We start from the raw sequence: 14,871 nt of genomic DNA, 5'->3' as shown, positions 1-14,871 counted from the left end.
ATTGTTTTTCACCAGTCTGGAATAAATATCTGAAAGGAACAATAAGGGACCTAACCATTGTGTTCCATTACGAAGCCAGAAGCGGCTTCTGCCATGTACATACTGTATATAATTAGAAGCTACAGATTTAAATTTAAAATACATTTCAAAATATTAACACTCGTTAATATTGCAACCATACTATAAATATATTTTGTTGCTCTCAGGACTCCAGCCAGATCTTTGTAGATACCAGTTATTGGAGAAATGCACTGGCTGCCATTTTTGATCTTATACCTTGAAGTTTAAGGGCTACCATGGAGGATCTGCTTGTTGGCCAGGTACACTATAGGTAATAAGTGGTGCCAGAGGGTGCCCGTTATCCAGCTTTGGGGTTACTTTACTAACTAAATCCCATCCCCAGTTTACACCACATGTGGCTTTAAAAGCCCAACTCCAGGCTGAGTACTTTTACCTTTAATGTTGCCCCACCCTCTTTGGAACTCCCCTCCCGCCACCTCAGTATGAAGAAAAATAAAATTGAAATAATTTTGTAGTACATTCTTTTTTACATACTTTCATCAGAGTAGTTCAGTGCCACCATAGTAATGGTGCTACTCTGGGGGGGGGTGAATGGGGATTTTTTTTTTTATTATTATTATACTGCGACTGCGGTTAACCACTTAAGCCCCGGAATATTTTACCCCCTTCCTGACCAGGGGGTATTTTGCGATTCGGCACTGCGTGACTTTAACGGACAATTGCGCGGTTGTGCGACGCTGTAGCCAAATGAAATTGACGTCCTTTTTTTCCCACAAACAGAGCTTTCTTTTGGTGGTATTTGATCACCTGTGCGATTTTTTGATCATGTGCTAAAAACCAAAAAAAGAGCGACAATTTTGCAAAAATAACAATATTTTTCACATTTTTTATATGAAATTCCCCCCAAAAAAAAAGTAAAAATCAAAATTTTTTAAAATTTCTATGCATATGCACTGTTACTGTAAAAATGACACTGGGAGGGAAGGGGTTAACTTTATTGGAGAGGGAGGGGCTAAGTGTGTCCCTAGGGGCGTCTTTCTTACGGTCATTGGATGTGGCTGTGTGTGCAACAGCACAGATCAACGGTCCTACATAGCAGGACCGAGTGATCTGTGCTTTTACACAGGGGAGAGTGACAGGCGGCTTTGTTTACATGTCAAAATATTTTAAACCTGTATCTTTATAATGCCATATTAGGCTTCTGGTGACTTACTCTGGGGCAAATTTATCCAGTCTCTTGAAGAGTTCATGTTTGACTTCCAGGTTTTCTACAATTGCCTCTACGACCAGATCAGTGCTGTGTACTACTGCCGCAGCGTCTGTGCTTGTGCTTAGGTTTGATAATGTTTTTTGAACAAACTGAGATAGTGCCTGCAAAACAAAGGGCAGGGGAAAAAAAACCTGGTTACAATGATCACAGATTACTTTACTTACAATAAAGCCGGGTACACATGGGCCGAATGTCGGGAAACATTTGCCGCTTCAAAAAGAAAAAAAAAAAAATAGCCGACATCCGTCCCGTGTGTATGTCAGACATGCATGCTGCAGCCGACCGACTCCCAATCAGCGCTCTCAGCCAATGGCAGACATGATCGGAGTGTTCTATAGTGGCTCAGACCGGAGGGGGCAGTTTTTTTTTTCGTTCAACCCAACTAATAGTGTGTACCAGGCTTAGGACATTAAATTAAAGTCAGCACCTGCTATCAAGTTTAACTTCAATAATCTGGTAACTATTATTAGCTTCTCTGAAGAAACCTTGCCTGTATCCTCTACATGCCATGTCAAGTACGGGTAGTTCAGTAGCACTAAAATACCAGAATATCACCTCGGGCTTGTCTGCAAACATCTTCTTGGCGACCCTCTTCAAGCTCTCCTCTATATTCTTGGAGGACTTTTTCAAGATTTCATCAGTCTGGTCTACTAATACTACGGTGTGTCCTGTTGCTGCAGCCACCTGTAGAAAAAGCGAAAAACACATTGCAATATCGCCAGGTAGCTAAAATGAAAATATAAATTGTGTAAACAACCAATGATCACTCTCACACAGTGAATAGGCTTTTTTTACATCGATGCAGCTTAGCCCCCTCATCAGTGCAATTATCTCATTTTTAGACCTGATTTGTTCAAAAAAATATTCTGTCCCATTGTTTTCCATATGGTGACTGATTGGAAGGGCTGGAATGCTGCAAGACATACTGTATGTAGAGACTTTGTACAACTGCCTCTACATAGTCCAGAAATGTCACACTGATGCTGTATCTTTACATTTACAAGATTTCACCAAGGCAAATCTTTTAAGGTTAGGAATGTCTGTCCCTGGGAAAAAAAAAGTGTTCCAGTGGACCGGATCATTTAGTGGATTGCTTAAACCTGAAATCTAGGCAAACATCCAAATACACAGGTGAAATACAGAAAAGGCTTTTTACCGGCTAAAGAAATTTTAATTTCTGTCAGCCCTGTTCTTTTTTCCACAGCTTTGCAACATCGCCCGGTTCCTGTATGGCAATGGAAGAAACCTGATTTTTCACTTGTGCAGTTCAGTCACATTTACAGGTCTCCTCCCCACCCAACTACGACTGGACAGTGAAAGGAGAAGCAGCAGACTGATGAGCTCATCTCCATCACTCTGCTCTCTCATCAGCATGCTCCTTGCACTTCAGCACAAATCAATACTGTATATGCCGGCGTATAAGACGACTTTTTAACCTTAAAATTATCCCCCAAAAATCGGGGGGGGTCGTCTTATACGCGGAGTATAAAAAATGTGAGGACTACTTTACATTAGTTTGCCCAAAACAGGCATCCCTAATCTCTCAACCCACTGGATGTGCGGTAATACTGTATGTACCGTAGCTTCGGCTACATACACTATACCGCGCTGAGCCAATCACGGTGAGCGATGTATTCCATTATTGAATACAAAGCCTGCGACAATTGGCGGAGTCAGAGAGGCGGGCTGATGTTACAACCTCTGACTCAGCCAATGCACGCTGGCTTTGAATTTAATATTAGAATACATTGCTCGCCATGAATGGCTCAGCACGGTATACTGTAAGTAGCCATTCAGTATTACTGCACATCCAGCGGGCTGAGAGATTAGGGACGTTCGTTTTGGGCTGACAGATTAGTGAATGTAAACGCCCGAAGGGGGGTAGTCTTATGTGGCGAGTATAGCCCAAAACCTATATATTAATGAAATTAGGGGGGTTGTCTTATACGCCGGCATATATGGTAGTTCCTTGTGCGGCTTCTCTCTTCCTCATTTGAAGTGTAAAAGTGGATGTAAACCCTCACATATACCCAGTGAAGTGAACAGCCTCAGATGATACACAGATATGAAACAAATCTCCCTACATATGTTTTATTTGTAGATCTGCTGCCTTCAGCTTCAGTCTTCGCATACACTGTGGTGACAGCTTATTGGAGGAAAGGCACCTCCTCCCCCCTCCACATAGGCAGAGGAAGGAAGAAACATGCAGAGCTGTGCTGTGAATAAACCAGCTCTCTGTTAATCTATCTCTATGCACCCACCCCGACACAAATGTCCAGCTGCTTTTATCTCCTGTGTCAAGAGAACTTGTCAGAAGTTATCATGCTGATAACAGAGGAACGGAGCAGCAGAAAGACACGGAACTTAGGGCTTTGGAGAGAGAGAAGTAAACACTACAGCTATGTGCCCAGGTCAAATTTCATAAATGGTGTTTACATCAACTTTGAGAACATACAACCTGGTACTTACAAAAGACCACCAAAGACACAGAGCACAGTTAGACATGCAGGATGCAATCCAAATGTTTTCAGGCATTGAGGGGGGCTACTGGGGCCTTAAGCATGAATGTCTGCAATTGATAGCCTATAGAAGAGGGAAGCTCACTTGCAGACACTTTTCTCTGGCTTATCAGGAGAAAAACAAAAGCGGCCGGATACATTTTCCATCATATCCAAAACAGGACATAGATGGAGCGATTTTCTAAGAAAATCCCTGGATTCTTTCATCAACACAGTCAGTGTTGATGGGGGAATCCCTCTCATGGAGACATTGTGTTCTCCCAGTGGGGGAAGCCATCCCCGCCAAGGGAACAGAGTGATTATTGCTGGCAGCCATCCCAGCTGCTAGCAATAATCGCATATAAAATCTGACAGGCTGGTTGTACCAAAGTTGATCAATCGATCAACTTGGGTACATTTAGTCTGCCCATACATGGTTTGAATCTCGGCTGGTCCATGCTGACCTAGCTGAGATTTGCACCGTCTATGGCTGGCTTAACTCTAAAAAGCCTCAGCCAGCAGTATTGGATTATATTACCCACATACACAACCTCATCTTCTGACCTGGATGTTTTAGCTAAATCAGGACACTGCCATCTAATGTCTATGAGCACCAAATCCATCTCCAGAACAAGCTTTAAAACACAATCTGAAAAGATCCCAAATTAGGCACCTTTCAGACATAGCTGAATCAGTCAAACAAATCCGCCTGTTGAGTGGGAGATCTCTCCGCTGATCGCCGTTAAGCAGGCAGATAACAGGTCCGTGTCCGCTCTGCAGAACAGACAGGGACACAGCCCGCTTTCCTCTATGGGGCAGTCGGATGGAAATGGTCATCTGATCCGAGCTGCTGGACGGATGGGGAACGTACCCCCATCCATCTGTTTTTAGCAGACAAGATCAGATGCCAGCGGATACATGTCCACTCATATCCGCCGCTCTACGGAGAACAATGGGTGGTCCAATCAAGACCGCCTGAAAAAGGAACAGGTAGATCCGATCGGTCTGCTGGTGTGACAGGGGCCTTACAAACATAAAATAAATACAAACTTTATGCAAAAAAATAGTACCATTCTTGCTGGCCATACAATGCAAAATTAACATGCATAAGGTCTTGCTTTCACCCCATTTGTAGGACTGTTAAGAGCATAGGCCAAAAACAACCCATTGTACCACAACAGTGAGCAAACGTTTGGGTACCAGGATTCAATTGTTTCATTTGCTTTTTTATTCAATAGTGCACAAAAACGGTTTTAAAAAAACATTCTTTGTGAAGTTTTCTTACTTTATAAAAAAGAGATCTTCTAACACAGTAAAACAGACAAACTACTCAGACATTATCAGCAATTAATGCATTTCAAAGGTTGAGCAGAAGGACAAAACTTCTGAAGCAAAATTCAAGGTTAGCACAGACTGAACTAAACATTAACCTCTGTATGGTCAGACGACTTTGATTTGCCTTTTATCCAGGCTCCATTTTAAATTTGATTCCAGTGAATGTTGGAGGCATATTTACCCAAAAAACAGGTTAATCCAAAATTAAAACATCTAATAAACCTTACAAATACATGGCTGTTTGTCAGAAGCACATTTTACTTACGATTATGGAAAGGGGAGCCAAGCTCTATTACTATCCGCAATGGACTGCCTGTCTTTGGATCTGAAGCGGATTCACACATTGGTGAATGTTACATATAATCACCATTACACAAATCTCACAATTTAGAATAAGCAAACCTTAAAGTGATACTAAACACACTGATTACTTTACATGGTCCCTTCTACTTCTGTATGTGGATGATGGCACTGTAATAATTATTTTAAATTAAAAAAAAAAAAAAAAAAAAAAAAAAAAAACATACAAGTACCTTTTTCCTAATCGATATAAAACTGTCACATGACCCAGATCTTTCCCAGTCTGTGTGCAGGGAAACATACAGTGCCTTGCGAAAGTATTCGGCCCCCTTGAACTTTGCGACCTTTTGCCACATTTCAGGCTTCAAACATAAAGATATAAAACTGTCATTTTTTGTGAAGAATCAACAACAAGTGGGACACAATCATGAAGTGGAACGAAATTTATTGGATATTTCAAACTTTGTTAAATAAAAAACTGAAAAATTGGGCGTGCAAAATTATTCAGCCCCTTTACTTTCAGTGCAGCAAACTCTCTCCAGAAGTTCAGTGAGGATCTCTGAATGACCCAATGTTGACCTAAATGACTAATGATGATAAATAGAATCCACCTGTGTGTAATCAAGTCTCTGTATAAATGCACCTGCACTGTGATAGTCTCAGAGGTCCGTTTAAAGCGCAGAGAGCATCATGAAGAACAAGGAACACACCAGGCAGGTCCGAGATACTGTTGTGGAGAAGTTTAAAGCCGGATTTGGATACAAAAAGATTTCCCAAGCTTTAAACTTCCCAAGGAGCACTGTGCAAGCGATAATATTGAAATGGAAGGAGTATCAGACCACTGCAAATCTACGAAGACCTGGCCGTCCCTCTAAACTTTCAGCTCATACAAGGAGAAGACTGATCAGAGATGCAGCCAAGAGGCCCATGATCACTCTGGATGAACTGCAGAGATCTACAGCTGAGGTGGGAGACTCTGTCTATAGGACAACAATCAGTCGTATACTGCACAAATCTGGCCTTTATGGAAGAGTGGCAAGAAGAAAGCCATTTCTTAAAGATATCCATAAAAAATGTCGTTTAAAGTTTGCCACAAGCCACCTGGGGGAGACACCAAACATGTGGAAGAAGGTGCTCTGGTCAGATGAAACCAAAATCGAACTTTTTGGCAACAATTCAAAACGTTTTGTTTGGCGTAAAAGCAACACAGCTCATCACCCTGAACACACCATCCCCACTGTCAAACATGGTGGTGGCAGCATCATGGCTTGGGCCTGCTTTTCTTCAGCAGGGACAGGGAAGATGGTTAAAATTGATGGGAAGATGGATGGAGCCTAATACAAGACCATTCTGGAAGAAAACCTGATGGAGTCTGCAAAATACCTGAGACTGGGACGGAGATTTGTCTTCCAACAAGACAATGATCCAAAACATAAAGCAAAATCTACAATGGAATGGTTCACAAATAAACATATCCGGGGTGTTAGAATGGCAAAGTCAAAGTCCAGAACTGAATCCAATTGAGAATTTGTGGAAAGAACTGAAAACTGCTGTTCACAAACGCTCTCCATCCAACCTCACTGAGCTCGAGCTGTTTTGCAAGGAGAATGGGCAAAAATTTCAGTCTCTCAATGTGCAAAACTGATAGAGACATACCCCAAGCGACTTACAGCTGTAATCGCAGCAAAAGGTGGCGCTACAAAGTATTAACTTAAGGGGGCTGAATAATTTTGCACGCCCAATTTTTCAGTTTTTTATTTGTTAAAAAAGTTTAAAATATCCAATAAATTTCGTTCCACTTCATGATTGTGTCCCACTTGTTGTTGATTCTTCACAAAAAATGACAAGCTTTATATCTTTATGTTTGAAGCCTGAAATGTGGCAAAAGGTCGAAAAGTTCAAGGGGGCCGAATACTTTTGCAAGGCACTGTAAGCAGGAGGAGCTTCTGGTCCTCTGCTGTTGATCAAATATTAAAAAAAAAAAACAGACTTTGGAATGCAGAGTGAAAATATTATCAATAAACTGTCTGCATGCAATTTAGATTTGAAATCAAATAATTTGTATTTTTTTCTCAATAACGTGGAATGGCTGGATTTCTGTCAGTCACAGGCTGTGTCACGCCCTTCCAGCATGTGTCTTAGAATAGGAGGGAGGTGAAGCCTCCATCAATCTACATGTAATATCCCACCCCTATTGTGTTTAGCTGGTAAGGGGACAAGGAGGAGGAAGGAGGGAGGGAGTGGGCTGTCATTAACCACCGTGTATACACCCACATGTGTGACTCTATAGTCACATGAGCTGCTCAGATGTGATAGGGAGGAAATGATCAGCATAGAAACTCACTGAAAACGGAGCATGTGCAAAGTTGACAACACTGCTCTGCACAATCCCCAGCTGAATTGGGACTTGGACAGAAGGTAAGATAGAGAACAGCAGGATCAACCAGTTTTTTTTGCAGAATATAGAAAATGAATCTCATAGTGACTGAGTGAGCATGAACAGCATGTAATATAACATTTACTAATAGTTTTTTTTTAGGATGTGGGTTTAGGGACAGTTTACCTACTCCCCCCCAGCCAAGGCCGTCATATGATGTCCTGGACTTTGAGTGGAGATATCTAAACGGTGTCTGCATCTGTAGGCATCATTCAGATATCATCTTTTTAGCCAGCGATTCCCTGCACTGTAAGAACAAATATAGTGGCAGTTCGGCCGCTTGATAGTTTTTACAGGCGGTGGGAGGGAACGCCCCTCCTTCCGATGCTTCCACTGATCGCACAAGCGAGCCAGAGAAGGAAGCCAATGGCGGCAGAAGTTCACCATAGAGAATACAGAGGACCAGATGGTCCATATGACCTTCCGAGGACTGAGCGTGACGTTATGACGGCCCAGCAGATGTAAACACTGCTGGAAAGGCCAAGATAACTTTTTTTTCTCTCAGTCTTTCCTGCCTAGAGAGATGTGGGGACTTCTAGACCCCACATCTCTCCATAAAGAGAAGCTGTCATGCCCTATTCCTATTACAAGGGATGTTTATGTTAAGCGCAAGCAACAATTCTAGCCCAAGACCTCCTCTGTAACTCTAAACCAGTAACCTGTGAAAATTTTTAAAGCATCGCCTATGGAGATTTTTAAGTACCAAAGTTTGGCGCCATTCCCCGAGTGTGCGCAATTTTAACCCTTTCACTGCCAGGGCCATACGGACCTACAGCACTCCTTGCAGCGGGCCAGGTGGGTACGCCGTACGGACCTTAATACTCCTTCTGCTATAAGCTCATGGTCACTTCAGTGACCATAAACGTATAACAGAATTGTTCAGCAGACTGCTGAACAATCCCATAACTGATAAGTGGAATACAATCCGCTGATCAGAGTTATTCACCTCAAATGTGACCCCCCCCCACGCCCCACTGCTGCTGCCTGCCTGTTCACTATTGTTCAGACCCCTGATGTCTCTCCAACCCGTCCCTTCAAAAAAATAAATAAATATTATATAAATATATATCGCACTGATTTTACCTTTAGTTACACCTAAATTTAATGGGTTTAGTTCTGTTGAAAAGCAGAAATAACATATGGTCAGGAGAGTGGGTGACTAGCAGTCCTTTGAAATTACAAACTACAGGTTGTCACCTGTTCGTTTTTATTCTTTGTGGCCTTCTTTTCTTCTCGTCTCATCTAGGATGTCCCTATATGGTATGTATGAACATCTATATAACTTAACTTTGTGAACAGTGTACCTCATTATTGGTGTAACAGACACTTTGCACATTGAAAATATGTAAATGCATACGTGATTACAACAATTTTATTACTCTTCATTGATTGCAATTTTTCTCACACCTCTAGTCTGAGACTTTCCTTTTTGGACCACTGAGAAAGGTGATCGGCCGAAACGTGTCTGGTCTCTTTCAGGACATCTCAGCCATCTCTAGTTTCTGTGACGTATATCTTTGGCCACATGCTTTTAATGTTTTTTGTACATTATTATGTCATGTTTTTTGTATGTTTCTGAATTTTGTACATTTATGTAATAAACATTGATACTCATATTACTCAAGTCCTGGTCATTGCCATTTAAAGTCCCACCCTTTAGGGGATTTTGTCTTTTTGGTCTCACATCAGGGATGTTGACAATTCCCAGGAAAACCACTGAATCCGAACCTCCTTTTCAAAAGCAGAAATAAAGGCTTAAAGTGTTACTAAACCCATAACAGTAAAATCAGTCTGTTTATGCAGTAAAGTATGCATGTTATATTCACTGTGGAATCTAAGAGGTTAATCCTGCGCATTGTATAAAAAGGTCGTTTGACCCTGTCTTCTCTGATCCTCCCCTTTCTCCACTGTCCCCAATCCATCCCCAGACAGTACAGAGCCCTGGGGGCACTCTGCACATGCTCAGTTTGGTGTGTATTGCTAGAGAGTTTTTTTTTTTTTGTCCATGGAATGGTGCAAGTAATTATCAGGGGGCCAATCAGCACTGTCTAATCAGAGGGTCAGGAGTCCTGCAGCCTCATAGAACAATCATGGGAGAGTGAAAACTTCTCCTGTAAGTTTTACCAGGGCTCGGCTGGAAACTGATACAACTCATAAAACTGCTAAAATAATTGCATTTCCATGTTCTGTGTACGGTGGGAAACCAGATATAGTGAATGCAGGCTCCTGGGTTTAGTAACACTTTACTTATCTGTCCAACAGTCCTGTGTTGGCATCTTCTTCTAAACACCGGGCCTCTTCAGTGGCCGGTGGGGGGATGAGGTCACTCCTACGCATGCGCAGAAGGCTGTCTTTCCCCCACTCAGAGACTGGCCCAGCACTGTAAGCATGTGCAGCTCAGTTTTTCAGCGCCTGGGAGGACCGCGAGCAGAGGGGACAGTGCATATTTCTTCTGCATGTAAAGCCTGCCTGCTCGCTGTTTCGTACAGTGGAACTTCAGTTCCGCTTTAAATTAGGGATCTTTTAAAAATATATACCTTAGTTATTTAAAAAAAAAAAGAATGGTATCAGCACTTTCTGTATTTGGGTACAATAGAATACCATTCAGAGATGTGATTATATCTCATGCATATGTATCATGCATCAGGGTTTGTAAAAAGCATTATGGGTATTCTAAGGTACAGCAACAGTCACCCTACACACAAATCTTAGCACATGCAATTGTTTTTCTGTACAGAGCTACAACTCTAAGCTTGTTCTACTATATCCAACAAGTAGGGTAAAGGTAAGGGGAGGTCCCGTGTCACATTCTTTTACATACAGTATTTAGTGAGTAATAAATAGCTCTGATGTTACTCTCAGCAAGTGACCAATTGGAAGACACCTTTTATTGTCTGAACTGGTGCCCATAAAATACCCATAGTCCAGCTGATTTTCAGCACATAAGAATATGGAGACAAATAATGAACATTAATTCTTCATGCTATGCAATAGGGATGCACGGATACCGTTTTTTTTTTTTTTGTTTTTTTTTAATAGGCGAATACCGATACTGTTGGTACTCACCGATACCAAGTACCAAAACTTTGCAGTGCGATTTAGGTCAGTACTGAAAAAAAAAATTGGCACAAATTGCACGGCAAAGAATCGCATGCAATTTGAACAGGAATCCAGTGCGATTCCTGTCCGAATCACATCTGATTTCCCACACTGCACGCGTGCGTGTGTACATTATATACAAAGGGATTAAAGCACCATCTAGTCAGGTTAAACGATGTTAGAACTAACAGTTCATTTCTGGCAGCAAATCAGGGTCCCTGGAGGTGCTCACAGGGCTGGAGAAGTTCCGGGATCCCGTGAGTATAGGGTGGAAGTGATGGCAGCTTAGGAGCGGACCACCTCTACATCGCCTCAAGCTGCCCTGATTTGCTACCAGATATGTACTTTAATCTCTAACATTATTTAACCTGACTAAATGGTGCTTTAATCCCCTTGTATACACACACACACGAGCAGTGGGGGAAATCACATGCGATTCGGACAGGAATCGCACCACATTCCTGTTAAAACCGCATGCGATTCTTTGCAGTGCGATTTGCGGCCATTCACTTTGTATTGACGCAAATCGCACTGCAAAAGTATCGGTTTTGGTATCGGAAGCATTTGAACGAGTACCGATACATGTTACATATTGTGTTGGCATATTGCACTGCCATCTATTTGAATGCACCCCAACAAACATGTATCGCGGTGCACACAATACACATTGACACGCTACTGTTGTTCTGGTTTGCTGAGTTGCTAAAAAAAAAAAAATGTGCATGCCCATTTTTTCAATGATTTAGTGTTGCCAGGCTATTCATTTAAATAGGCTGCCCTAAAGCAACACATATGTGTGAAAAAGCATACTCTTAACACACTGTACCATGACATGTGGGTATGAATAGCCCCTTAGTAAATGAAGCAAATAAGTCCATGAGAGGGTACAATGCATCAGTGGGGTGTGGCTTTGGGAGGAGACAAGCTGAAGTCGATCCGCCACACACTGGAGTTGATTTACCAAAACTGGAGAGTGCAAAATCTGCTGCAGCTGTACATGGTAGCCAATCAGCTTCTAACTTCAGCTTGTTCAATGAAGCTTTGACAATAAAACCTGGAAGCTGATTGGTTTCTATGCAGAGCTGCACCAGATTTTGCACTCTCCGATTTTAGTAAATCATTTTCACTGTGACTAGGTGGTTTTCTGGCATGCAGCTCCCGACATCCTATTGAATGCTGGGAACCCTGGAGCACTGGAATCACTGGGCTGACACATATCGGCATTTGGACAATTGCTCTTTGTTTTATAGGGTCACAAAAAGAAAAATTACTTTGCATAGAATACTCTATCATATTTAGGGAAAATGAAACTGTTCTTTTTGCCTTCATATTAGGAATCGACCGATATCGTTTTATCACAGCCGATACCGATTTCCCAGCCACCCTTCAGGCTGATATTTTGTACATTTAAAGAGGTTGTAAACCTCAGAATTTTTTTTTTTTTTTTTTTAAAACCAACACCTGAAAGACAAACACATAATGAGCTAGTATGCATCGCATACTAGCTCATTATGAAATACTTACCTAAGAACAAAGCCCCGAAGTGCCGACCGCTCACCTCTCTCATGGGTGACATGTTCTGTCACCCTTCTTCCGGGTTTGCAGCATCCGGCCATCTGATTGGCTGGAGCCACGATGACGTCACTCCCGCGCATGCATGCGGGAGCTGACGGTCACGGCACGGGGCTCTGAAAGAACGGCACGAGCGGCCGTTCCTTCAGAGTGCATGCGCCAGTGACGTCACTGGCTGCATGTAAGGTAAATATCTCCTAAACGGTACATGTTTAGGAGATATTTACAGTACCTATAGGTAACCCTTATCATAGACTTACCTATAGGTACAAGATGCAGGAGAGGGTTTACTTCCTCTTTAAAGTTTTTTTTTTTTTCTTTTTACACTGTCCTTTTAAATATTTTTTGATCACTTTTATTGCGGTCACAATGTGGAAATGTAAACATCCCTTGTGACAGTAATAAGCAGTAACAGGTACTCCTTATGGTGAGATCTGGGGGTCTATAAGTCCCCAAACCCATCCTCTGCACTTAGAAGCATTCAAAACGCCAAGTTTGGCTGTTTTGAATACTGTCATTGTTTTTAAATCTGCCACCTTTAAGGCTCCAGTAACCGGAAGTATTGTCATGACATTGCTTCCAGGTTACTACATAGAAGACCCGATCAAAGCTGATTCTGGCTTTGTTGGGGTCTACCGGCCAGCCGGAAAATGTGCTGGCTGGTCACTCGGGCCTCCTGGTGGGACAGGGGACTGGGGTGTAGCGGCGGGAGGGGACATTCCCTCCTGCTGCTTGTAATAACAGCTGAGTGGGCGGATTAGCCGCATCAGTTATTACAAGAAAGCTGACTGCCGGCTCTAAAAAAAAAAACTGTACCGGGTCCCGCTGCTGCCAAAAGCCAATCAGGAGTGCGAGTCAGGGTAGAGGCAAGGCTCTCGTGGACATAGCTGGATCGAGAGGGGGCTCAGGTAAGTATAAGGGGGTGGGGCTGAGGCACACAGGTTTTTTTTTCCATGCACAGAATGCATGAAGGCCAAAAAAACCTTGTGCCTTTACAACCACTTTAAAATATGATTGTACATTAACAATCACATCCCTGTAATCTCAAAACCTGATAAAGTATCAATTAAACAATTAATAATCTTTCGCCTAACCTGAGCTAAATTGATCAGAAGGGAAAATATGGCTTTTCATTTTTTTTTTTTTTGCAGATTTTCTCATTGTGATCAAATGACACACTGATCTGACAATGAAATTGAAGCATGTATGGGCACAACTAGTCAATGGAGCAAAGACAAGAATCTCACCCAGCACTGTTGGCTTTATTTGGGGCCAACAGCAGCAATGGGAACGATGAATTGCTCACAGTGCAGTCAGAACCCATAAATGGGATCCACAGACATGAGATCACTGCATCGTCCAGATCAGACTGTGTTCTATGCTGCAATGAGGATATCTGGGTCACAATTATCTGTTCTAAAAAGAACTTGCAGGCACTCCTTATCTGCAATGTATTCGCAGCTCTCTCGGAGAATGCTTATCCCCCATAGGCTGCCAGCCTGCACACAGTGCTCTCCTATGCCAGCTGGCTAAGACTGGGTGATCTCACCTGAGCTATCCCTGAGCCCATCAGGCCCCCTCCGATCACGGTGACATGTTTGATGACCAGCTTTTTGGCGGTAGTGCTGCTAGACATACAACGGGCGATGAGCTGCCTGCTGGCGGAGGCCATGTCTGCTGAGAAGAGTGTAGGTGAAGGACACAGTCCGAGTGACAGCTCGTGACGTCAATACTCAGCGCCGAAGAGAGACGACGGGAGGGGCGGGGCCTCTTCCTAGCATGGACCCAGGAAGAGATTCCTAGAGGCTGTCAAAAAAGACAACCCGCCAATGCAAAATACGTCATTTGTGATTCGTATTGCAGCCCAGTTGTTTTAATGTAACGGCTGCATTCCATACAGTGCCGTGAACCGGAAGTGACGAGGGGTAGGTTTTTCTCACGGGTAGGTAATTCTCACGGAACACAGTAGCTAAACTCCGTCAGATCTTCGCGCCTGCGCAGAAGTAAAAGTATCTGAAACCTCCATCTGATCTTCCCATCGCCGCACTGCGCCTGCGCAATGTATAGCTGCTCTGTCACCCGAAAAACAACAGAGATGCGCGGAGAAAGGAAACAGGGATTAGGATGCGAAATTAAACGCGATTAACACGATGAACTGGCAAAATAATTTACGGAACAATGCGTGGATCTGTGTCGGGGTGATAACATAGTTCTAGAAATAAATACAATTACGGATGGCTGTGCCTGGGTGAATGGATAATAATAGGACAAGCAGATCAGATATGTAGACTGTATATATTCAATTTACATATGGTGGAGGAAGGGATTATTTTATATAG

The 14,871-nt window shown here is 42.7% G+C and overlaps 1 protein-coding gene across 1 annotated transcript in view; it reads right to left on the bottom strand.

Annotated features, from left to right (window-relative positions):
• HADH (hydroxyacyl-CoA dehydrogenase) overlaps positions 1-14,204 on the bottom strand; it is a gene marked incomplete at its 5' end in the record, with an annotated part of 41,538 nt that extends 27,334 nt beyond the window's left edge. The window contains 3 exons of the mRNA XM_082243463.1: positions 1,235-1,392; positions 1,847-1,975; positions 14,082-14,204. Of these exons, the coding sequence (XP_082099589.1) occupies positions 1,235-1,392; positions 1,847-1,975; positions 14,082-14,204 (410 nt within the window). The remainder of the gene's footprint in view (positions 1-1,234; positions 1,393-1,846; positions 1,976-14,081) is intronic.
• Positions 14,205-14,871: the final 667 nt, after the last annotated feature.

Source organism: Pelophylax lessonae (genome assembly GCF_965119305.1).
Source record: "Pelophylax lessonae genome assembly, chromosome: 1".
In the NCBI taxonomy this organism is placed as follows: domain Eukaryota; kingdom Metazoa; phylum Chordata; class Amphibia; order Anura; family Ranidae; genus Pelophylax; species Pelophylax lessonae.
This window is presented reverse-complemented; position numbering and strand designations above follow the sequence as displayed.